At 33.9% G+C, this 26,965-nt stretch overlaps 1 protein-coding gene across 1 annotated transcript in view; it reads left to right on the forward strand.

Annotated features, from left to right (window-relative positions):
- Positions 1–26,965, forward strand: part of LOC150104884 (carbonic anhydrase-related protein 10-like) — a 155,771-nt gene that overhangs the window by 51,055 nt on the left and 77,751 nt on the right. The window contains exon 3 of the mRNA XM_090396038.1: positions 25,962–26,098. Coding sequence (XP_090252164.1) covers positions 25,962–26,098 — 137 coding nt within the window. The remainder of the gene's footprint in view (positions 1–25,961; positions 26,099–26,965) is intronic.

A 26,965-nucleotide genomic window follows, 5' to 3' on the forward strand; every position in this document is an offset into this window, starting at 1 on the left:
ACAGAGTCATATGTCACTATAAATGTAATTATAAATCGTGCCTTTTTAAGATTGTAAAAAGAAAACATTATCTACATATAATTTTTTTTTCGTATTTTTATTATTTACTAAATATTGAAAGATTCCGATAACTTAAAAAACAACAACTTGAAAATCCAGGCACACCTTATTTTAAATAAAATACTTTTATTTATAAGTGATTGTGATCTTTTGCTTGCAATATTGAAAAAAAAAAAAATGTATGCAGTATTGAGGAGAATTTTGTGTTCATTAACCCCTGCATTGAACAGGCACTCGTATTGGATAAACGCTTTAAGTTTTTAAAGTGTTATTATTAGACGAGAACTGTCTCGGTAATGATTGACAAGTACACACAGATTGCTTGGCATTCTCTTAATCCTGCTCACATGTGCGATTACTTTGTGTCACCTCAATGTCATCGGAACTAACGAGCTTGTCAGCCCTCATGTCAGAATGAGAAAACTTTACACGTAGACGGCACTGTTCAGGGGTAAAATTAGCGAGCCATAAATCGCCCTTGGTGACACTCTACATGTTCATGTCTATTTCTTGATCCAGGCCACCTAATTTTAACCACAAAGCTGATAATAATACACCGAAAGGGTGACCCAAAATAGCTTAAATGTCGAATAAAAATCTTTCCGAATAACCACAACACTGAAAGAATGGAAACGCCATTTAAGAAAATATAACTATTGATTTCAATTTGTTTATGATATGATTTGGTAGAACTAAATTAAAAGTTAAATGTTAATTACAAATTTCTATAATATTATTTTAAAAATGTTATATCCTACGTTATTAAATAAAATTAGTTAATTTATTTTTGGAAAAATAAATGAAAAATAATTATTGTGAATACACCATTCATTATTAAGTATCAATATTAATTTTTAAGGAAACATGGACCTAAATGCTCTATGTTAGGACGTTTAGGTACTTTTTCCCCAAAAGCCAGTCAAGAGATTACATGAAAGTGATAGCAGACTGGATGTAGGATAAACTGTCCTCTTTCTGAATAAATTATAATGTTATAATAAGGAAAGCAAATTACTTGTGTTAGGCTATAAATGCACATTGCAACAATTTAATGCGTGAACATGAATTGATAGCATTATTTGTGAAAGAGTACAAAATGGCCAAATTACTAAACAAACATAACATCAAAGTGGCTTTTCTACCGCTGGAAAAAAATTCAACATTTCTACATTCCCCCCAAAACCTCCTTTAAAAAAACCAGATGTATATAGAATTCATTGTTCTTGTGGCATCTGCTATGTAGGCCAGACGGGAAGATCAGGGGAAATTCACATGAACGAACACCAAAAAGACGTGCAAAAAAGAAGAGAACACAAATCAGGCCTAGCATACCACACAACTTCCACCGACCATAATGTACTCTGGCAAAAAACAAACATGTCTTACATTGAAAAAAATTGTAACATAAGGAAATTTAAAGAAGCTGCAAACATGCTTAGAATTCCAACGCAATGCAACAAACACCAGGGCCTAATTCTACACCAAGTTTGGTCAGCATTGATAAAAAATATACCCAAGTGAGACCTCGAACAATGTGAATGTGAACAACAGAAAGTGACAGCATCCAGCATTGTTCAAACTGAGCATTGCACTGAATCTACATTCAGATATTCAATTTAATGAACAGTTAGACAACTGCAAAGAATGAACTATTTTGGGTAATTTCTCATTTCTTGGGTTTAAACTTTTAGTTACCTTTGACCCCTGAAGATGTAAGTCAAACGACTTACGAAACTTGTCGGTTTTTTTTTTTTTTATTGTCATTTATCTTAATAAACATGCGATTAATAAACAAATGGGGATAAATCTGGAAGTCTCGCCAATCTTTTATTATTCGTTATTGATATTATATCGAGCATTTCAAAATATATATAAGTGACAAATGAATCCTGAAACCACCGAACTTTTTTTAGACATTTGTCCGACTGTTCTGCAGTATATTTTTATTTATTTTATGCTGCTTTTTGTTTTTCATCCCACAAAACAAACCGGCCATAAGAACGCGTGTAATTTAAAGACATGATAAGGCCTTAGTTGCTTCCACTGTAATTCAAAATCAACCAATCACATTAACAACGCTGCAAATATTAAAGCCATTTGATTCTCAGTGAGGTTTTTCGCACTCACGTGCTGTCGTTGCATCGTTTTGTGCTGTTAGCCATCGTGGATGATATAATAAGTAGCTACATACTAAATATGAGGATCATCAGTAATGTTCTTGATGCCCTGTTTCTTTGAAGAGATGTAACCATAGCAACAATGCTTTTTTCGGAGTAGTTGGAGTTTTAGACTGATCACACCTTTCCAAATCGTTCGCATCGGTTTATTCATGCTTGAATTATTCGCTCTAATTTATCATCTGACATGACAAAATACTTGTATTTTTTCTCGTATATGGAGAGGAGAACGTTTGTCAATAAATGCCAATTAATGGTACATTTTGAAGCCACAAAAATATCAGAGAGACATAGCGTCTCTATGCCCCTCCCCAAACCTCACATTTAAGGATTCGTCTTTAATTTTTACATTCTAAAACGCTTACTAGTACTAAAATATGCCAAAATATAAAGTAAAAATAGTGATAAAGACTTCAAATTTCATCATACATAAATTTGACAATATACTAGGAATATGCAAAGAATCGGAAAATAAAAACGTAAAAGACATTTTAAGAAGACTATCTTTGTTATCTGGTTATTGTAAGTACTCGTATTATCGCTGATTTTGCTTTTATCGATTCCCAAGCGGAGTTCGAGAGGACCTTCCCATTTAGGTCATTCGACGTAGAACTATTTGAAATTTCGGAGAGAGAGAGAGAGAGAGATCGAGATTCTGAAAGTTGCTCTTTAAAACTCGAAAGCGTTTTCGATCTGATCTAATATAGAGATGCTTTTAGTAAGCCTCACTAAATAATCTTTTCCTTCATTAACCCCCCCCCCCCCTAGGAAAGAGACTCTTAGACTTCTTGAATATTCAAGACGATCCTTTTATCTATTCTTTTCCTTTTGTGTATAAAGATTCCGTAGATCCATTATTTCATTTGCTCTGAGGAACAGTATCATTACCTTCTTCCTACTGAAAATCCTAAAAGAAGTTTTTACGATGATAGTTCTGTTTGTGCATACGAAAAATATTGTACGAATACCAAAAAAAAAAAAAAAACCTCTCTTATATTCCAAGTGCTATTTGAACAATTATACAAATCCGAACTGCGTCTGTTATATAAATTATTTTCACACACGAAATGATGTCCTTATAATTGTCTTCAGAAAAGAACAATAGATTAATCAATAGTGACTCTTTTACCCTTTAATCTCTCCTCCCTATCATTCATCACTAATACCTTTTATACACTTAAGTTCATGGATACTTCGTCTAATTTATCATCTATAATTCTTCCACCTGTCTCTAAATCCGCCCAAACATGTACAGCGATTTTCGACCAAACTTTGCCGAACTAATTTTTCTTTCTTCAAATTCTTTACTCTACTGCATCGTTTCTCAAACTGTGGTACATGTACCACTAATGGTACATTACGTTATTTTTGGTGGTACAATTTTTACACAAAATATTTAAATAAATGTTCAGAAAAATGTATTTATTACCCACCATTTACTATATTTCATTATAATGTAAAAGTTTCATTTACGAATATAAATAAATAATATAAATTTAAAATGTTTTATTCTTTGATTATAAACTCCATTTGGGATGTATTGATTTTTAATCAGGAGATGCTTTTATGGTGGTACATATATTTTTTGATTCTTTAAGTATCGAAGAAATAAAAATATATTTCGAAAAAAAATTCTAAAGAATTTATTCTTTGATTATAAACACTCCACTTGGGATGTATTGATTTTTAATAGGGAAATACTTTTATGGTGGTACATATATATATATTTTGATTCTTTAAGCATCGAAGAAATAAAAATATTTAAAAATATTTAAAAAATTTTAAATGTTTCGAAAAAAATTTCTAAAGAATTTCTAGTTTCATACTTCACGAAAACAAATGTCTATATTTTCCTGGTCGTAATTTGTTAAAGGTGTATTTCCTTCATTATGTAATTTATGTATTTATTTAAAACATAATTAGATTTTAAGTTAATACAATAATAAATATTATAGATCCATTAATAATTTTATAGCTAAATATTGAAAAACATTAAATTTTAGGAATTAAAATTTTCTTTCTTCAGTTTTGCTTTGGTGGTGATTAATAACGATATGAGATAAAAATTCACATTATTAAAGAAACTAATCTCAGATGCATGAAAGCTATGAATCTGCTTCGCCTAAATCTTCTGTAATTGGACCTTAATTTTTAAGGAAAAATTTTCTTATAATCTGCTTTAAATTAATTAATCTATTCCGATATTTTAAAACACTAAGTACACGAAATTACTGATTTGTTTTTTCAATCAGTAGAATGTAGACTGTCAATCATTACAAAATTACCATGGCAACCGGTTTCTTTGGCAACTAATGAAATATTTGGTGAACCAAACAGGCGAAATATTTATATTCTCCACGGTGTGGAAATTACTGTTTGCCTAATGAGAAGAGCATATGTTCCAACACAGTTGTAACGGGATCGTTTGATAATCACTCCTTCCCTACTTCACAAGTGGGATTGCTTTGCGGCACTTAATCGCCAGAGAGAGCGCACACACTGATAGCCCTATTGCCAGTATGAGGAAGCACGTACACTCAACATTGTTCAGGTGGAAAATTAGCACACCATAAATCTCACTTGGTGACACTTTAAGTGTCCACGTCTATTCCTTGCTGCCACAATGTTGATATTAATAACAGAAAGAGATTTCCTGAAATAGGTACGTAAAACTGTTTCAAACGAACGAACTGAATTTAAAAATGCATGGGTTGTGAATTTATATATCTTGATACTGAAAAAAAAAAAAAAAAAGGATTAAACGTGATGACTTCTATTTGCTATTAGTTGATTTTCCTTTCCTTTCAATATCCAATGCCAATATATCGGCTGTTAACTTCAACTATTCCTCATATTTCCTAATGGTTTCGAATAATTTTATCATTATTACAGACGCCATTTTCTAAGTTCTACTAAAATCTCATTTGGAAGTATAGTTTTACTATTTTATTCATTCTTAAATTATTATTTCTAATTATTATTCTAATTTCTAATTATTTCATTGTAAGTGTTATTTTGTATGTAGTGCATATTCGCACTTTCAAAAATGCATAATTTATTATTGGTATTAAATAGCTTTAATAAGCTAAATGACGTATTAAAATTTAAGGATGACGTTTTACTTCATTTGGAATTCAGTTTCGAATATTATTCACACTTGCTTATTGGCTGATGATTGATGACGTCATTGGGAAATGTAAAAATTAGTATTTTTAAGGAAAAACAAGGGAAAAAAATATTTTTTTACGTAAATAAGTAACTAATAAAAAAAAATAAATTTTTAAAGAAATAAAAATAATAGATAATTAAAAGTTTACGTTAGAGATGTTTCATATAATGGCTGCTTATATTTGCTTATTAAGTGCTAAACAACTGTGAACTTTGTCTTAATATTAATATATTTTGCTCATATCTGTTTAAATGCAATTTCTTTACGTCTGCTTATATTTACTGATTAGCTCGTAAAATTCAAATAATTATTAAAAATAATATCAGTTTATATTTATTTATTTATATTCATTATTCTGCTAGCATTTTAATTACGATTTTTCTAATTATAGCTAATTATAAAAATTTAGTTTCAGACACCAAATTTTATTATTGATATCATTTTCCTAACAATTACTAGCAAAGAAGTGTTAGTTACTTTATTCTGAACATGGTCCTTGAATTCTAAAAGACCATTCTAACTTTCTATAGGTGCGCTACTGACCTGAGTTAGCTATAATAATAATAATAATAATAATAATAATAATAAAACGGTTTTATGGGGAAAATGATATTATACAAATTTCTCCTTATGGATATATTAAGCCCATCCCCTCCCCCTTTCATTTTCAATTAAAGGTGCTTCTGAAAGCCATTTACTAGTTTTTCACTATAATATATATATATATGTTAAAAATACCAAGCAATTTTAAACCTGGTTTTACTCCATTTCCCAAGTAAGCAGGATGATCAAAATTAAAGCATCCCTGTTTATGGCCTTGTGTAGAGCCACCCAGTGATTCAAATGTAGCGAAAATTTGCAGGAATGTATTGTGCGTCGTGCGAAAGCGATATCTAAGACAGAGGGAAAAAAGTTCCAAAATTCGCCACCAGGGGCCCTATATGATATACCGTATGTACACGTAGTAATAATTTTGTGTGTGTGTGTGTGTGTGTGTGTGTGTGTGTGTGTGTGTGTGTGTGTGTACAAGGAGTAGAAAAGAGATTCAAGCCTAAATAGCACATTTATATTCACTCCCATTATGCATTCAGGAACTATACTGTTCAGTTTGCTGCCCTTCCCTGTATGCCACAAACTGCATCCTACATCCAGAACGTAGCCGGTCGAGAATGATGTTGCGCACATGCTGCGTTATGCTGTCTTTTAGCGCTGGCAAGTTATCAGGACGATCTCGATAAACCCGGTCTTTGAGAAATCTCCAGAGCCAGAAGTCACAAGGATCAGATCAGGTGAGCGAGTCGGCTATGCAGTGAAAAGGCAGTGCTGATCACTCTGGTTTCGGTGAAATGTTCTCGATGAGCTTCCTGTACGGATTGACCAATGTGTCAATCCGTACAGGATTGATTGAATTCACGCACAGGCGCTTCTGTAGCTGTAGCAGAACAAACTTGTTTATCATATCGCGACAGCTCTCGGCAGTAACTGAGCAGGTCACAGGACCCGACTGGCGAATGTCCTCAAAGAAGAAGAATGGTCCAATGACGAATGAAACTGTAAGCCCTCACCAGACAGTAAGTTTGGGTGAATGCAAAGGAATTTGTTGGACTGCAGGCGGTTTATGCGTACCTCATGCCTGGTAATTGTGGGTATTTACAGCTCCGTTCAGGTGAAAGTGAGTCTTCATCTTCCCACGAAATCATCCACGTCCACGTTACGTCCAACTCACTCGATCAAGGAATGTTAAAGCGAATGTCGGTCGAATTTCAGGATTATCTTGAATAAGTAGAAATGCAGAATTTTCCAGACAGTTGTGTAAGACACATCCATGTGTCTTGATACAGCACGCGCACTGCAGGAACCAACGCTGTTATTCATGGCCTGTTTCACAGATGCAATAGAAGTGCCATTCACTTGTTGTGAGCTGATTGGTTTGAGACCTCTGCCAGATCTAACTCCCAACGATCCTATTTATTCAAAACGACTCATCATTCATCGCAGAGCATACTGAGTGAGTGGACCTCGTCGACATTTGTTCAGGCTACCAAATTCGCGGAGTGCAGCAACAGCATTGCAATTCTTTGGGTAGTACAGTTTCACGAGCAAAGCACGTTAGACAAGGTTAGTGTAAGGAGATGATAATCATAACATAAAGGTGCACTTTCATCACTCTGAACAGTACTAACAACCAGAATGAAGGGGAAAAATCCCGTCTCCATCTTTTTAAAACTGTTCTGACACCTGCCGAGTTGCGTGATGCAAATTTCCATGCATTTGTAGTTTACAACGCCTCTGGTGGCGAAATTTGGAACTGCTGTTTTTCTGGTTCATTTTTCTCCTCAGATATCGCTTCCGCATGAAGGACAATGTATCCTGCAAAGTTTCGCTGCATTTGGATCACTAGGTGGCGCTCCACAAGGCCTTAAACAAGGATTCTTTAATTTTCATCACCTTTTATATATTTTTCTTTCTCTCCTAAATACATTCATTTATCTAAAACTTGGCATTCATCTGAGTCCTTTCTATGCGATTTTTGTTTTAACCAGGAGTTCTGTTTAGAACATTCTGGAATATGTGAAGTTCTGTAATATCTTCATTTCTAATATGATTTGGTCATTGATCCAAAATGTTTACTTGCCTAATTTTCCCCAGAACTTGCCAATTTTCTATGCAATTATCTATTCAAGTTACTACCGTTATAACTTACTACCGTATAGCTTAACTTAAAAAAAAAGACATTAATCTAAATTGTATATCATAGTTTCTATTTTTAGGGAATTATAGATTCTGTAATGTACAAAAAAGTAAGGAGATGACAATTATATAAAAAGGTGCACTTCGTAAAAACATTTCTGATAGTGACGTCATCTAACAGTTGAACTTAGAACTGTTTTGTGATTTAAAACTGAATCCCATGTGGAGACGATTTCTTGTATGCATTTTTAAGCGCAAATTTTATTAACTTCCATCCGTCCAAAGCAGAGTTATTGTATAAGTTCGATACATTTCCCTTTGCACCCCTATAAATGGTCCGATTAAAAATTGAGACGGCTCGACAAATATTTGTATTTAATCCAAATAGAGAATTTCAATAAAATCTGACTTGCCAGAATTGCCGAATAAATCCTGTCTTGACACTATCAAGATGAGCAATCCTGGAATAAATATCTCACCTTGACACTCCTGTCAACAGAACCCCCTACTACTTTCGCATAAGACCTTCTCAAGGAGAAAAACCCTTATAATGGCTGCTCATCTCGGGATGAGATTCGAAAGTATTTTTCAACCTAAATTCGCCTTTTGCATCATCCTTTCCACAGCGCTACCGATTAGCCAACTTCAGAATTTTTCTTCATTTAAATATTCTGTCCTACTTCCCCCATAAACCACCAAAAAACATTATGAAAGCTGCAACTGTTTTAGCAGTTCTTCAATGAACGCATTTTTATGGTAATCCCATATACATAAAATTGTTCGGATCAGCAAAAAGTTACGAAGAAAAAAAATAATAAAAGAAACTTGTTAACATTAGATTTAAAGATCATAGTTTAACCTTGTGTAAATGAGAAGACTTCCAAAAGATAGCAGAAGAAGGAAGGAAGGAGCAGTTTGTCCTGTGAATTTGGAGCCGAGCTTCAAAGGAGTGTTGAATAGCATTTCTCTGGCGAATGCATTACATACTAATTGCATAACGCGACTTTTTTTTTTTTCTGTCATAAAATGCAACACCGTTTCTCTCAACTGCGTAAATGTCTATTTTAGAAAGCCTATGTTTACACTATTTAAATGATGACTCACATAATTAACTACGCGAATATGATTCAAATTATTTTGTTTTCACTGTTACATTTTCACAATACATTAAAATAATTAGAAGTAATTTAATGTAATATAAAAATAATAATAGTAATAACAATAGTTTGGAAGTTAGTATGCACGATGTGCAGCACCACTTACGGACATCCAAATTAACGAACCTAACATAACGCAGAGACAAAGCATCTACGGAGAAAGCGATTGGAGAGAGTCAGCGAGAGAAGAGGGTCACCTATTAAGCGAATGACTCTCTTTCAGATACAATCAAGAATTCTGATCAACTTTCAAGAAAGTAACAGATTCTTTTCTTCTCTCTCTCTCTCTCTTATCATTTTCTCCCCACAAGTCAGTGTCGTGTTATATGTGTTAAGATCCTTTGTGCTGGCATTCATCTAAACAGCTGACTTATCTCATCTCGGACAGAGGCAGCGGAATTACCTCTACCAGACCTTTGCATGTTTCTCTAGTAAAACAAACTGGTGAGCACAGCAAAGACAGGCACCGTGTCATGGCCTAAACGCTAATTTTACTCCCACTACCAAAGGCAATCCCTATATGCAACCAGAATGCATAGATACGACATTCCAAAATCTATAATATTGGTTAGTGGATTGTAAATTATAGTATAAGTGTATTAAGTGTATAAGTAAGTGTAAGCACACACACACACACACACACACACACACACACACACACACACACACACACACACACACACACACACACACACACACACACACACACACACACACGAACGCACGCACATTTCCTCAATTATTATTATTTTTTAACCGCAATTAGCACTGTAATTTAAAATAGAATTAGCACTGTAAGTTCGATTTTGCGCAAAATTGGAAAATCTTTCGCTACGTGCTTTGGAGATAAAAAAAAAAAACATACAATTCACGGGCAAATAAGAATTATATCATCCGAAATGAAATATTAATTCAGTTTTACACGTTTATTTCAAAAAATATTACTTAATCTTAACAAATAATTATTTATTTCTGAATAATAATTCTATTGTTCTTAAAACAGCTAAATGCAAGTTTTCTATAAAAATGAATGTGGACGCCATATTGCTATCGAAATATTATTTGAGATTTTAAAGTTTATACGTAAAAGTGTTTTCTCAGTTATTTATATTCTATTATAAAATCGAATATAAATAATTTCTTATTTAAAATAATAATTAATTAGCAAAACTCTTCTTATCTTAATTAAAAATATAAAGTTTAATTACACACTGTTTCATTTATTATATATAATAAATTGATAATGAAATTTATTTCTTAAAAGCGTGATGTTATAATGAAATTTCATCTGTTTTAATAGCGAAACACATTGAGTAGACATATGAATTAAAAATTATAATAACAGAATTAACTCACGCAAAATATTATTTATTAGTATAATTTTCGCCTGTGTATCACAGGCATCTAATTAAACAATAACTGACAAACTAGGTATTCTGTTGAGGCCAGTTGTAGATTGTATAGGTTGTCCCACTTATAAAATTTCTAAATTTTTTATCAAATTTACTCACTTCTTCAACTAGAACTGATACTTATATAAAAAATACTTTGGATTTCAAAAATAAAATTTCAGGTCTTCATTTGGACGTTTCAGATATTATGATCAATTTAGATGTTGTTTCATTATTTACCAATGTTCCTTTATCTGAGAGCATTGAATTACTGCAACAAGAATTTCCTTCAGACATTGTAAAAATACTTGATTTCGTAATACATTCTGGTTATTTTTCCTTTAAAAACAAGTTGTATCAACAAATTGAAGGAACAGCAATGGACAATCCTCTTTCTCCTGCTATCGCCAACTTCTTTATGGAGCACTTTGAACAACGTATTTTTGACAGCATTTCTCCGAGACCTACTCATTGGTTCAGATATGTCGATGACATTTTTGCTGTGCGGAATGGCTCTTCTGATGAACTTCAATAGTTTCTCACTAAGTTAAATGCACTTCATCCAAAGATCCGGTTCACCTTCCCCAGGCAACCATATGCCTGGGGAAGGTGTCAGAGGTTCGATTCCCGTCGACGACTTGAGGAGCTTAAGGATATTCCTCAGTCATAGCCAAGTTAGCCGGTCTTGGGCGTGAACAGTAGGGATTTTTCCGCCAGTTTATCAGGGGTTTATCCCTCAAGCAGGAAAACAGGCTCCGTAAACACGGATTATAATCAGGAATACTGACCCAGCCATAGGCCTGATTCATCAGCTATGCCGGTCCCGAGCCCGAAGGTACGGCACCATCTCAATCCCCCCCCCAATTTTATTTGGGGAGGATTGAGATGGTGCCGTACCTTCCCGTAAAAAGGGACTCACGGTGGTTGTATCATCATACGAAACTAACTACAGGTATTATTTTAATTTATTTTCTCCATAATCTGGAAACCCTTTTTTCAAGCCACTTGTCTTCCAATAAGCGAGAGATGGGTGATGACTTCATCACCCATCTCACACTGGGTGATGACTTCATCTCCCATCTAAAGACAATCACAAATATCCGTGTACACGATGGGATTCAAACCGTAAGCCTGTTGGTTAGATATGCTAACCACTCAGCCAACCAATTTATGCAAATGCCTCTAAGAAAATGTATAAAACAGAACTGGAAGTACGAGAAAGTTACTGCTGTCATTTCGCGAGGTATGAGTCGTCTCTTAATCTGATTATTGCCTTTTATTCTAGTATCGTCAAGTTTTTACGGAAGATTTTGTTGCCCCGCCGCAATTGCGAGAACACTATACACTATTATAAGATAATTATTTCTTACTTGTACAGTTGCTAAAGCTATAGATACAGTTTTTTATTTTTTATTTTTGAGCGAAAACCCAATACTTTTTTTTTAAGACTAAAGAGGCTGTGAAAGTGATGTTGGCGCAAGAAAAGCTAAAAGTGTAAATCAACTAAAACTAGAAACAACACTTTGTCTAGAGATCAGAGTATTATTTAAAGGTAAGGAGAATTAAATGAGATTTTTCTTACGAAAAAAAAGATGATCGTGTTTTCCGTAGTTCTGAAGTTGACAAGTTAGTTTTCACTCTACCAAAAAATAGGAGTAGGGGAAAGCAAAAAGAAATCCGAGTTTAAAATAATGGTTAAAGAAGATCATATAGATTTGAACATTCGTCAAATTAAAAATAAAAATGAAGTGTAGCATCATCACCAAAGGTATGGATAATGTTTTAAGGGAGTGACATAAAATCGACATTTGTATATCCTTTCTTTTAGTGTTACACGGTGATGAGCATTCATTTTTGAAATTATGGATTCTACAACCGTGTTAAAATAACTCTTTTTATTATTCCGACGTTTCGATCTTCATATCAAGATTATCATCTGGAGCATACATAAATATACAAGACAAGCTGCGTTATATTTCAAACCGTAAGCTAGAGAAACAATGATTTGATCACATGCTACTCGCTGACATGATCTCTAGTAAAAAAAAAAAATACAATAATAATAATATTATTATTATTATTATTATTATTATTTTACATCAATCTAGATTTAATTTATGATTAAATGAATAAACATTCTTGCTTACAGATGGTTTTCCTTCCAGTAACAGTAATGTCCTATTTCGATTATTACAAGGTTAAATCAAAATAAAATTTTGAAATAATTCAAAATACAGGCGTTTCTGGATACACGCAATCACGTTCAGTGCTATATAAAAGAATCCACTTCCGTTTTCGCACACATAAACACGTGTGACGGAGATCCTCCACACGGATATCATCAACTGCTTTTCGTTTGTTTCTGGTTCTAAATATTTTATTAGGTTGCTTTTTATTGTAGTCCTCTTTGGGTTGATAAATTAAAGTGTGAAAGATAAAGAAACAGTTCGAGCTTTAATTATAAAAATAATGAAGTTTGAAGCACGATAATGCAAGGACTTGACTGTCATCGCATTTTTCATTAATCTCACGGACGATCTATTCTTTGTCGTCCAGAGGAAGTCCGATTTCCGCTTCCTTCTCATAACAACCTCATCACATCTCATATGAATGTAGGCCATATCCTTACTAGATCGTAGTCACTGCATGCTGAAAGAAATACCTTTTCCTAGTAATCTATTCTCCCAGTTTTCGTTCAAGTGCAACGAATTTCAAAGATAAAACCGCTAGAGTACGAGTTAATCAGAGCTTTAGATAATATTGTCTTGCGTTGTTTAGAGTCCTAGCACGAAACCGAGGTTTACGTCAGCTGTCATCCGGTGTAAACTCCACCAATGTCTTATTAGCAATACTGGTGACTTTCATTTGTATGAATATTCGAGTTTATAATCTGTAAAGCTTTCAGATGAAGGTAAACTCTCTCTCTAAGTCTCTTTTAATTGGAAAGAAACACCTTCTTACTTAATCTATTGAACAGGAAGTGCGTTATTCAATAATCTATAGCAACAACAGCGTTAAAATGCCGATCTGGTTTGTTCGAGTGATTAGCATGAACATGGTTCGACTCCCGTACGTTTTTGAAGTAGTTTGAAAATATTCCATGCTTGGTTTCTAGAGAAGGATGGTTAGGTAAAAATAAAGTTTTTATATACAAAAGAAGAAAAAAATAGAAAAATCCGTAGCCTACCCGCGGTACTGGATGTTCTGAAGGTTTACAGCCTCTTATGGATGGAAGTTACATTAATAAAAAAAAACTTACGGTAATCTCTGCTTCGAAAAATTACGGATCACAGGCCCCAGATGAAATAAGATTAGTCATTGCCGGCATGAGATCATCACTTTACTTATTCGAAGCCTGAACTGCCACACACACACACACAAAAAAAAAAAGGTCTCTGTTGCGGAGTTTCTGGAATATTGAAACCTCAGCCCAATAGTGTGTTGTGGTTTTCAACATGGGCAGGATTAGCATTAAAGAGCAAAAATACATACATGCGAACGTAGTCTTTTATTCCGTAGACTTCTCAATTGTTCCCACCACTTTTCTGCATCTTAGCCATCAGTGAAAGCACGGTTATTGTATTCCGACATTGCGCTAACTCACGTGGTTCAGGATGTAAGAATGTTCGATCTCTTTCCTAAAGACTGCCTTTATTCATGGTAAATCTCTTTATAAGGACCGTTTAAGTAATGCCTGTTGTTAGAAAGAGACCCATAAAATCAGTGTTCCGTGAACTGAGATAATACTGTAGAGGAGCACAGAATGTTCCATAAAAGTCAAAATTAAGAAGAGGATTAATGATAGAGGCATATCACCGCTTATCTCGGTTTTGATATGCTAAAAAGGTGGACTTCACAGCGTAAAATCAGACTGTGTACGGTTAGAAAAACAGTCAAGGTACAATAAATCCCTCTCAGAATATGTAATGTATTATACATACATATACATATGTATTATTTATTAATTATAACATATTTATAAATCTATATAAAAACCAAATTATGGTGGTTTCGTATTTAGATTTTATTTCTCTATAAATTAGATAAAAGTTTACTTCTTTTAATAAATGTATTATATTATTTTATGTTATACAATATTTAATACGAAAATTCAGTAAATATAGTTTACTTTCTTCTAATTTATCAATATTATATTTAATGGGAAGCTTAGATATATACTGTAATCCACTCACGAACGGTTATATGCAAATCTATAGTACTTTTGCACTGTGGATGGGCAAAGGATTACTTAAATAGTTTATCAATTTTATCAGTTATACGCAGTTTCTGGTATAACTGATAAAATTCTGGTATAACTTACAAAACATATATTGTGTTTTTACTTATTTTTACATAACCGGAAAGAAACTGCGCTAGACCAAACGTGGGACTTTTTCAAGCCACTTCGGGTGTCCAATAAGATGGTGTCATCTCTCGCAATAAAATTCATATCCCACCTCAATACAGTGACAGAGACGGATGTCAGGATTCGAACCACCAGCATCAGCCTGTTGGTAGAAAAGAGGATTTATTAAACTCTAATGCATTAGCCACTTGTCTGTTTCGGCTTCACTGGTCTTCCTCTCTCTCTCTCTCTCTCTCTCTCTCTTCTTTTTTTTTTTATCTATCCGCTTCTTTTGCTGGCCGATATCTTTTCATCTTATATAATGCTTTTTGCATTTCTCTCTATATTCCTTAATCTTTTCATTTATATTATAAATATCTAGTTCTTTTCTGATGTCTTCATTTCTTATATGGTCCAATTTTGTGCATCTTTTAATTGTTCTTAAAAATCTAATCTCCGCAGCTTGTATTTTACTTTCTTTTTAACTGTCCATGCTTCTGAACCATATAATCGAGTGGAAGTGGTCATTATTTTATAAACATTTAGGTGAGTTTGTAGTCTTTTTTTTTTTTTTTTTGTTCACTGTCGTTTTAACTGTTCCACAGATTTTCTGAAAATTTTATTTTTTTATCCATATCTTTATCTTGTAGATTTATCATGCAGTCTAAATAATAAAACTGTGTCATCTATTCTGTTATTTTATTTTCTATAATTATTTTTGATCTAACACGATCCCTACCTGTAAATGCCATGACTTTTGTTTTCTTTTGTGAAATTTTTAAAAAACAAAATTGTTGGCTTATTTTGTTTAATTCGTAAACTGATTTTTGAAGGTCATCTTCATTGTCTTGTAATGTAATCTGATTATCTGCATACAGCATTGTATTGATAATAGTTCTTCTGGTTAACTGGATACCTTGTTTTATTGTTATTTTTCATATTTTAATCTTCTTCTTCTTCATATTTTTCATATTTTAATAATCTAATCAATATATATATATATATATATTTCCTAGTGTAAATATTTATTAGCCTTACTTGAATGAAAACTATGGAGTTTTCATTCAAGTTATTCCGTCATTCCCATGCTAAAACGTTTTGAGCTCATCCTTCAAATGTTTCCTTCATAAAATGGTGGTCTAATCACTGGAATGTTATTACTATTAGTTTAACTGTTTTGTTGTTATTAGTAAATGAAATGAAGGAAGTCTGAATGAAACATTAGCTCGGTAGTTAAACAGAATGCGAATCAAGTTTCACGTCTCTCCAGGCAAACTTAGAATTGATAAGTTCATGAATAGGTAGACTAGACTGCAGCGTGAAAAAGATTCTCTGTATTTCGTAGGAAGCATGATATTTTATATATTTTTTATTTTTTTTTTCTTAGCTCGAATAACTATTCCCCTGGAGCAGAAACATCATTTGTGATTATGTATTGTTACCTTCTTAGCAGATATGTTGTTAACGACGCGTCATACTAACTTACCAAATTCTTAACTCCGTTTCTGATAGTGCAAAGGAACGGGGGGGGGGGTGCATTCAATTTATTTCTATTGATTAGCGCCAGTGGGATGACAGTGCAATTAAAACTAGCCACAAATCATGCTGAAGTTTTAGCTTTTAATCTTGAAATATGCAACTATTTGCTTGCAATCTAAATTCAAATTCTATTTGCAAGAGAAGCAGATTATACATAGAACCGTAGCCACAACTTGGAAAATACTTAACATTCCTACATTACAACACGTCCTTAACCTTGCATTCGCTCCGACAACGTCCGTTGGATAATGCAAATGAAACAGTAAAATGACCCTTAGCTCTGTTTACCACTCGGAAATTTTGCTCCACTAACTATTTTTCTGACGTCTTGGTAATGAGAAATCTTTTCCGTAGTTCTACTAGTGAACTCCAGATGGCGCAAAAGATGAATACAAACAGAAGACTTATACTCTGGACAGTAAAAGACAAAATCGTTAGCTAACAATGAAAGCGAGTTCTATGGAATCTCAAAAATATACGCAACAATGATATTAATTGTTGCGTATATTGTGCATAGCAACAGTACATAAACCAGTCTGAGTGGATTTCTAACAAACAATATTAAAGAGAATAAATTATATTATTTCGTATTAAAATCATAATAAAAGATAAGTTATGGAAGATGTTTCCATTTTTTTTTTTTTTTCAGAGTGAACTCTTCATTTAGATTTGCTCCGATTGTCTAGGCAAAGAGATAATCTACTAAAAACAAACCATATATAGTAAACTTTTCTTTAACTAAAGCTCGTTTTTACATTTTTTGTCAAATAACAAAGATTAACTATTTCCCCAAAGGGCGTCTTGATTTGAAAATATGACGCAAACTGCTAAAAGAAATTAAAACAACAACAGAAGAATTATGACTTCTTACACATTAGGTCGTAAATGCTTCTTTTTTGAATTTATATGACCAGATTTGTTCGCTCACCACCAGCAAAACAAGCCATAAATTCCCGTGATCTCATAGTATAAGTGAGCAAGAAGAATTCATTGTTTCAGTGTATTTACATTTTTAATGACTTCTCCATTCTATCGCTCCTTGGTTGAGTGAGTTGGGTCATAATTTTTTTCTTTACTTTTTTTTGGCGATCTCTGCTTGGAATTTTAATGAACGTTTAATACAAAAATCACCTGACCTGTTTGCCATCTCTCCTTTTTAATTAAAAGTATCCCTGTAAGAAAATAAAACCATCCCTCAAATAAAAAAAATACTTCCGTCATTCTATTTTTTATTTGCCTCTTTTTCTTTCATCTACATCCTCTTTGTAATTCTAAAATGATGTCGGAATACTAAATCTGATTAAAAATTTGCAGAAACGAAAATAAAAATCTCCCCTTCCCGTGTTTCTTATTATTTATTTATTTATTTATTTTTTTGGTTATAACAAGAAACATTTCGTTTCTATGACCACACTATAAAAGATACTTTTTATGGGGTATGTCTAATAGCGCATGCCATTTCCAAGGGTCATCGCTCTTCTACTAGGGGTTTGTCATGATGACGAACACAAGAGTACATTTACTAGGTTATGCTTCATTACTTTCCCCGGTGTCGATATTTTCTTAGAATAGCGCCATCTAGTAATGTAGACAGTTCCTTCTTGTTGTACACCATTCACAGTAAAGAGCTGAAGAAGGTGATCAGCTCGAGTATGAAAACCTCTTGGCACAGCATTGATTGCGGTTGTTTGATAGTGAAATTCGTAATAACCAGATGGATACAGACGTTTTATGTGAAGCCAAGCAACGATTTTTGGAGCTTAGTAAATAACAGCCTCTGTTTTCAACACGTTACCTTCTTTTACTGCATTCATTCTACCTTGATCTTAATACAGTGCTGTTTGATTTCCCTTTTTTTACGAGATCTTTCAATAGCCCATGAAGTACGCTATACCTCCAAACAGTCATGACGTCATCGACCAAAGAGGAAATCCATTAGACCATTTCTACCAATCATATCCACTCACGAGGAGCAAATGTGAAAACTACATCATCTCTAAGACAAACACCAGAGCAACAAAGATGGCAACAGGCATTTCTGCTGTCCTGGCAACAATACCTAATCATCTAAGCAGCTTATCTTTAGAATCTAATGACAACAAACTACACGGAACAACAACAGATACTCAGGATAACAACACGGGACAAAAAGAGATACTCGGGATAACAACACGGGACAACAATAGATACCAGTTGTTGCCCTGGTAACAATATCTGTTTTCATCTAAGTAACTTTTCGAAAAGCAGCTGATAACAATAGACGAATGATAGCGTCACTGGCAATAGTTATTACTGACAACAGTATATCCTAAGAGAATTTGATGACAACTTTCCATGGAGGACAACGAATAGGACAGCAGGCATCTGTTGTCATGGCAACAGTACCTGTGTTCTTCTAAGTAACTTACTGAGAGTGACTAATGACAACATTTGTAGGGCAGTTGTCCTAGAAACAATCTGTTTTCATCTAAGTAGCTAGTTAACATCTAAACAAATAGTTAACAACGTATGCAAGACGTGATATTGATGAGAAGACAACATACATGATAAGGCCACTCTATTTCATATACAACATTGATACTAATAATGTTTGTGATGGGATCGCAATATAATAGATATGAGTAGGAGATAACATTTATGTAGAGCAAATAAGAATAACGATGACAACGTATATAGGACATTTTGAATAATCTCTGATGATAAGAAAGGATTCCCTGTCTTATGTATTCGTCCAAATATTGGTGTCTACAATTTAAGGTGACTATTCATGTGTCTTTTTATTTCAGACGCAAACAATGAAATTTTTTGCGACACCACTTTCTTTCCTACACCAAAGATGGATTATCAAGTGGATAAAATCTATATTTTACTTCCTGACAGAGTTCTCCAACTCTGTGAGAACGAAGACATTCATCTTAAGCGTAAGAAAAAAAAAAATAAATAAATAAAAAAAAGTATCGATCAATAAACTATTGTTTCATGCTTTCCCGTTACTTCGATGGATTTCTGTACATGTATGTGTATACGTTCCTAAATCGGTACTACACCATTGTACACTTAGAAATCCGACTCTAATATCGTTTTGATAAAAGTATTAATGCAACCGCTATAACAACAATGCTTAAAAGCTCCACCTAACTCAATTTCCATTGTTGTCTGGTGTTAACAGTTCCAACTATGGATTGTGACGTCACACGCAAGAACGAGACATTGTTTAAATCTCAGCAAATTAATGGAAGATTCTCTCTTTGTTAACTAGGGAAGAAACATATCGACCGTTAGACGTGAATGAGGAGCAAGATCAGCCGACTAGCGGAACAAATCCACCACCAGACACCTTATAAATGCTTAGCGTGCATCGTAGACTTTTCTTTCTGTCATATGTCATGATCCGCATACTCGCTACCTGCTTGCGAACACCACAGTTTTTTTTTTTTTTTTTTTCATAAAGTAGGAAGTAATGATAGATTGGTGAGTTGCTTTTACTCCATCGATCCATTCTCCAACGCTCTGTGAACCGTTCTCCATCACCACTATACATACTCTTTCGCTTTCCTTTTTAAAAATCTTCCGCTTTTTATTTCATACAAATCACCAACCACCAGTCTACTGGTGACGCAACAATGAAAATCTGCGTTTAAACTTTCACGTATTGCTGAAAGCAGACGATATAACTATAAACGCAAAATCGAAATGGATTAGTTGATGTCCATAGTTTAATGTGCATTTCTCTTGTTATTTTTTTCTTGCAATGTTTATTTTTTTATTTTATTTTATTTTTTTTTTGTACCGAGAAGGGGGATTTGAATGATGGCTACTTATAGTTTAATGTACCATGAAATAAAAGATCGTTTTCGAATAATTTATTCGAAAAACTATCACTACCTAGTAATATAAAAAGACCGTTAAACGTCTAGGATCTTGGGCTATCTTTCATCGTCTTGGTGAGCTAAAGCGAGGTAAACACATTAAACAAACTGCTCTGTAAATCCTGGTCAAAGTGTGTATGTGGGGGGGTTAAAGATGTCCGCTTGCTGTGAGTACGTAATAACCTTTGCTGAGGTAACGTTAGTTTCTACCGAGATGAATTTAACACTTTTGTTTTAAACATTGGAGACTTGAAATAACTAGTGTGTACATAAGTTTGTTTAATTTATCCGGAAAGATTATAAAGTTTATAATGTTTTCTTCCAGCGTCATAAAATTGAGGTTTTTTTGTGGTTAGTTTATGATTTTTTTTTTTTCAGTGTGAGGCGTGAACCTAGACATTTGTCTCTTAAATATGTACACTCATGAGCCACCATTATGTCCATTTACCTAGTAGCGTGTTGGGTCTCCTTTGACTTAGATAGCCAGTTGTACCCATCTTAGCATTGACTCTACTAGATCATGGAAGTATTGGGTAACTAACCAGAGACCCCGGAAATCACTGTTGTTGACTCGAAGATGCTTCTTTCAACATGAATCCACAAAACGTTCGATGAGATTCAAATCGGGAGAATTAGACGGCCAGGGGAGCACATGTAAAGCATGAATATGCTATTCAAACCACGCGTGCACAATAGAAGCCTTGTAACAATGGGCGTTATTTTGCTAGATCTATCGAGCCACATTGTCACTATGTAGAGCAATACTTGGTCCAAGCCAATCCCCAGGTGTGTTCATTGGGAATGAGAGAACCCAGTGACCGGGGAGCAATTCCAAAACAAATCCTGACAAAGACACATAGGGAAGGCTTCATTGATCTGATTTTCCCTTTCATTCGTTTCCGATCGTAAGTGATTTTGCAGGCATTGCCCACAAAGTATTCCTGGTGAGATTCTTTCAGGGTAGTTCAATTACTTTTTGATTGCTTTCCTCAACCTCCCCCCCCCCCTAAATTTTATCCGGGCTCAGGATCGGCATATGGCTGGGCAGTAGCACACTCAGGATTTAATCTTGGGGGGGGGGGGGGGGGGAGTTGAGTAGACGATTTGAGAATACACACTACGTATCGCTTATGACCTATGACTGAGCATCTGCAATGATTGTTAATTCATAAGTAGTATAAATAGAAGACACGACACAACATAAATAAAAAATAATAATTTTAATTAGGAAAAGATTTTTGGAAAATTTTCTAGTGTTTTTTTCCTTTTTCTTTGGGGGCCAGGACCCCTGGCTCCCGCTCTTGGTGCGCCACTGTGGCTGGGACGTATTCATGACTGAAATCCATGTGTGTTCACGGGGCCGGTTTGGCTGTTCTTGGGAACGAAAAATCTGAGTTTCCGGGTGAAAAAAACCTCATACCTTCGAATGAGACCAACTAACTCACCTTTAGTCGAAAGAGACCAGATAAAGGTTCCTCACGTCACTGACGGGAATCGAATCCAGGGCTTTCCGACCAAAGGGCTTCGTCTATACTGACTGAGCTACGGAGGCTCAAGGCTTCATTAGAATCGATTAAATGTTGCAAATATAGTGATTTTCTGATGGTCCACCTGACGAACCTCCAATGCCGAAACATCTCTCGAAGTGGCCAGATTGTCAGAGAATAGATGAGTCATAAATGTATTTTCTTCTCTCGTATATCAATGATCAATTAGCACTTAAAAAAATACAGTTCGCCTCTTAAAAAGATACTGAAGTACAAAATCAATGCCGAATGTTTCTTACCGAAGATAGCAAAATGGACTTTAAATGAAGGAATTACATTAAAAAGAAAATGCTAGCGATCACTTACGAAGAATAAAAGAAGATTAAAACAACGTGTTCAACAGGGTAAGTACTTACAGAAAAGATGAAAAGCAAATTAAGTACTGACAGATGTGTGTGTGCGTGTGTGTGTGCTCGAGATCATTCTTTTTCCTTGCATCCACAGTATTAGAGACGAGCCTTCACATAATTCTTGAATGATCACACCAAAGAAGAAAAGAAAAGGACTACTTTACTCTTCTCGCTCTTTGGTGGTGATGGATAATTAACGTCTGTATAGCTTTTCACCCTTGATTTAGCATGACTAGAGCAAATGTCACCTATTCTCCCTGGAGAATAATTAAAGTGGCTTTCTCTTTAAGATACTCCCTCGCTTTGTTCTTGGAGAAAATGAATTTTTCTCTTGAAAGAGCATTTTTGACATCATTAGTAGCAATAAATCTATTAGCAGTCAAACACAGCTCGGAAAAAAGTCTGTAAAAAAAGTGACAAAACTAGCAACAAATGGATTGTAACGCGTAATAATTAAGCGGTAGCCTAGATATCTAAGGTGTATTGTTTGGAATGTGTTTTATCGGCATTGTTCTCGAAGTATTTCAATAGATTCGTTTGGCATTTTACTGTAAAGATACAACTTCATTATTGGCATTCCTGAGTTCGTTTGTTAAGTCTGAAACAATAGTTTGAGTGTATTGTTATAAGTGATATTCAATTTAATGTCTATTTCCTATAACTGATTATTGACATTCCTGAGTTCGTTTGTTCACTGAAACAATGGCTTGTATGTATTGTTGAGTGATATTCAACTAATGTCTATTTCATATAACTGAATATGTTTGTGATAGAAGATTTGTATGTAATGTCTCAAATATACTTTGAACTATGCATATCACATAGCCTGAGAGATTTCGTCTGATATATATATATATATATATATATATATATATATATGTGCTTGACTTTCTACAAAACCCGAAAAGTTTGTAAAGAACTGCTACCAAAGCAACATTTATTACAATACGCCAAAGTGACTTGATCAAATAATAATGCGGTTACCTTTGAAGGAATTTAACTTCCTAAATATCTCATTTTCCGCTTTGGTTCGAACTCAAGGACCATCTAGAAGAATATGAAAGAATCCATGGTCACCTTTAAATACATTTATATGCAATAAAACATTAAACTTCCCACAAAAAGGGTAAGAGTATATTGATCGCAGCAAAGTAAACAATATTTCTCTGTTCCATGAAAATTACAAAGTTAAGATTTTTTTTTTTTAGTTCACTTCCTTACAGATTCTTAGAAACCTATTACCATACATACGAGATTTTGGAAGCGAGAAAATCCGCTGGAAGTAAAGAAAACATTAAAACTAAAAGTTTCACTTACTGTTACGACACTTTGGGAAAAAATAAGGAATGGAATAGAGATTGTTTGTCTGTGTGTGTATTTATAGTAGACGACGTGTATTTTTCCGTAGGGCCTCCGGTGGCTTCGGAGACACAGCTGTGTTGTTGGATGGGTTGTTATAATTGATGGCGTTTCTGTGATAAGTTCAAATGGAAGTTATATTTGGTAATTCACTTATTTAATAACAAAATGTACACACACACACACACGCACACACACACACACACACACACACACACACACACACACACACACACACACACACACACACACACAAAAAAAAAAAAAAAACATTATCCTTGATGGATATCCTCGATGGCTTTTCTGCCTAAGTCTATTTTAATTTTCCCTTAAATTATAAATTTTTGTTTATATTTATTTTCTCGGTTACGGGTGAAATAAGTGATCATTTAAACGCACTGAATTCAAAGGCAACAGAATCTCCGAAAAGCAGAGTACATAAAGCAATAGATCATTCGAAAAAGTGTGGTAAACACAACAATCAAATAAAAGCATGATAAACACAAAAACGTAGTTGTATTCAAAGAGTATGATACAGAACAGCAAAACATTCGAAAAGCATAGTAAACAAATAGAACATTCGGAACGCATGTAAACACAACGTAACATTTAAGAGTATGGTAAACAACAATGCAAAATTTAAATGCAACAATAACAGAAAAGTCTCATAGAAAAAATAATAGCGCATTCAAAATTAAATAAAGACAACAATAGGACATTCGAAAAGCATTGACTGAACAATAGGGCATTCGAAAAGCATTGACTGAACAATAGGACATTTGGAAAAGCGTGATAAACACAACAATAAAACCAAAGCATGATAAAATCAACAATAGAGCCAAAGCATGATACACACAACAATAAACTCAACAATAGAAACAAAGCATGATAAAATCAATAATAGAACGAACGCATTGATAAACACAACAATAGAACCAAAGCATTGATAAACACAACAATTGAACCAAAGCATGATAAACACAACAACGGAATATTCAGAAATTATAATAAACACAACAATAGCACTTTCGAAAAGCATCAGAACTAGAATAATAGAACACCCAAAAACATAGTAAAAAACAATAGAATATCCGAAGAGCATGGTCAATAAAACAATAGAAATTTTGCCTCATAATGTACAAAAACAAGACCATGTGTTGCTTATGACTCTAATGGTCTTGTTTTTGTACATTATGAGGCAAAATTATCAATACAGATATCAATTGCCTGGATTCTCCAGTAGTTTGCCTTTTTTTTTTAGTGGGGATAGTTAAAAACCAGAGTTTCTGAAGAAACTCCTTGCCACTTCAATATTAAACTCACTAATTACCTAACAGAATGACAGAAATGTTTCATGTCAAGATTATACTGCATAATATTTTATATTAAATCATCATCATCTTCTTCATCCTCAAGCAGGTTGAGGCTTCCGTGACAACAACTTTTTCGTCCAATCTATCTGCAGCCAAGTAATTTATAATAAATATATCGGTATTTTTAAAACGATATCTTCTAATACTGCTCTACAGAATGTAAAAATTTAGTTTGAACAGTGGCAGATTGGCGCACGTGGGAAGTCTCGTACTGATCGAAAAATTGAATGATATTTTTTCTCCTCGTTTCATTAAATTCCATTGCAAAATAACCGAAGTTCTATTGAGAACTTCAGTTATTACAATCAATGCGAGTCACTCATTACTTGGGATAAAAAAAAAACTTATCAATAGAGCGAACTGCAGTTTGTAGGAAGCCATTTTACGTCTAGTATCGACTCTCTGAGCTTTAATGAAACTAACAGATGACCTCTTGATCCCAATAATTCTATTAACAACGATTCTTTCCCTATTATTTTAGTCCCGATTCTAAGATTTTTATCGAATTGGCACAAAGCATGGAACAAGAATAATTATCCAATTTTATTTCCTCTTTATCACGTTATTACAATCAATGCGAAGAAGTCATTAGGCTTCTTTTTTTTTTTTTTAATCAAAATCTTTCCTCGTTGGCCAAAACAGTGCACGTGAGTATGTGTGTGTATATTTCAAATTTAATTCCAATGGTTCTAATTAATTTTGGATTCATACTTTTTTTTGAACGAATATTATTGTTTTTTTTTTTTTCAATCGATTGCTTGATCGTTTGTTCTTTGTCCGTCTGGAGAAAGTTTTACACAAGAGAAAATAAAAATCAAAAAATGTTTTGCTCTTTTAGTGCAAAGGTTTTGACTCTCTGTTGTGAATAATGCCATTAATATACTTTTTTATGTGCTTTGATAGCGTTACATGTTCTTACACTTTCGTTCTATAGGTCCTGACTTTTGGGGCCTTTTAAATCCAGAATGGAGCCTTTGCACTAAAGGTCGCCGTCAGTCCCCGGTTGATGTTGAACCGAAATTATTGTTGTTTGACCCTTACTTACGGCCGCTTTCGATCAGCGATCACAGGGTAAGTTTTCATTGTTAGTTTTTCTAAATGTTTTAAGTATAAATACGAGATTTCACCATACCTATGCATTGTATAGTAAAGCTTATACTTTACTGTACAGACGAATATTATCGAACATTTTATGCTACTATTACTATTACAAAGTTTAGTATATCTTACTGATTTCCTCTTTCTCTAATTATAAACACAAGAACTTGGAAGTTCACTGTTTTGGTTTAAATTAGTTCTCCTAATTAGCCAAAAATTGGATTTAAGGCAGGGACACGAGTTGATCTTAAAACAGATCTAAGCCAGACCTACGAGAAAGTTTTAAAATTGACTTAGGGCAGAGAGAGTGCTCTGAGTTATCCTTAAAATACATTTAAGGCTCAGGGTTAGGTTTACATCTGTTTAAGGCTAATTAGACACAACATCTATTTAAGGATCAGAGTTAGCCTCAGCATCTATTTAAGACTGCGTTATCCTTTATGTTATTAGGACTAAATTAGCCTTTACACTATTTTGGACTTTGAATTAGCCTTTATATTATTGATGACTTTGAATCAAATAGTGAGGGATGAACTAAATTACAAAGAACTAATATTAAACAAACTAAATAAAAAGAGATTGAAATGGTATGGGCACGTAAATAGAATGAATCAACAGAGATTACCTTACATTGCTCTACAGGGAAGGAAAATGACCAGAATGACAAAGTGCACACCAAGAATAAATTGGATCACCAATATTAAGAAAGCTGCTAAGATCAACAGCCTTCAAGATCTTTCAAGAAAGACTTTATTAAAAGAAGAATGAAGAAAATGGACTCATGAAGTACTCAACCCGTCTTTTCGGAAGGGAATCAATCAATTAGCTGATTATCCTTAA

This window comes from Typopeltis vanoorti, chromosome 7 (genome assembly GCF_054136105.1).
Source record: "Typopeltis vanoorti isolate ZY-2024b chromosome 7, IOZ_Tvanoo_1.0, whole genome shotgun sequence".
NCBI lineage: Eukaryota > Metazoa > Arthropoda > Arachnida > Uropygi > Thelyphonidae > Typopeltis > Typopeltis vanoorti.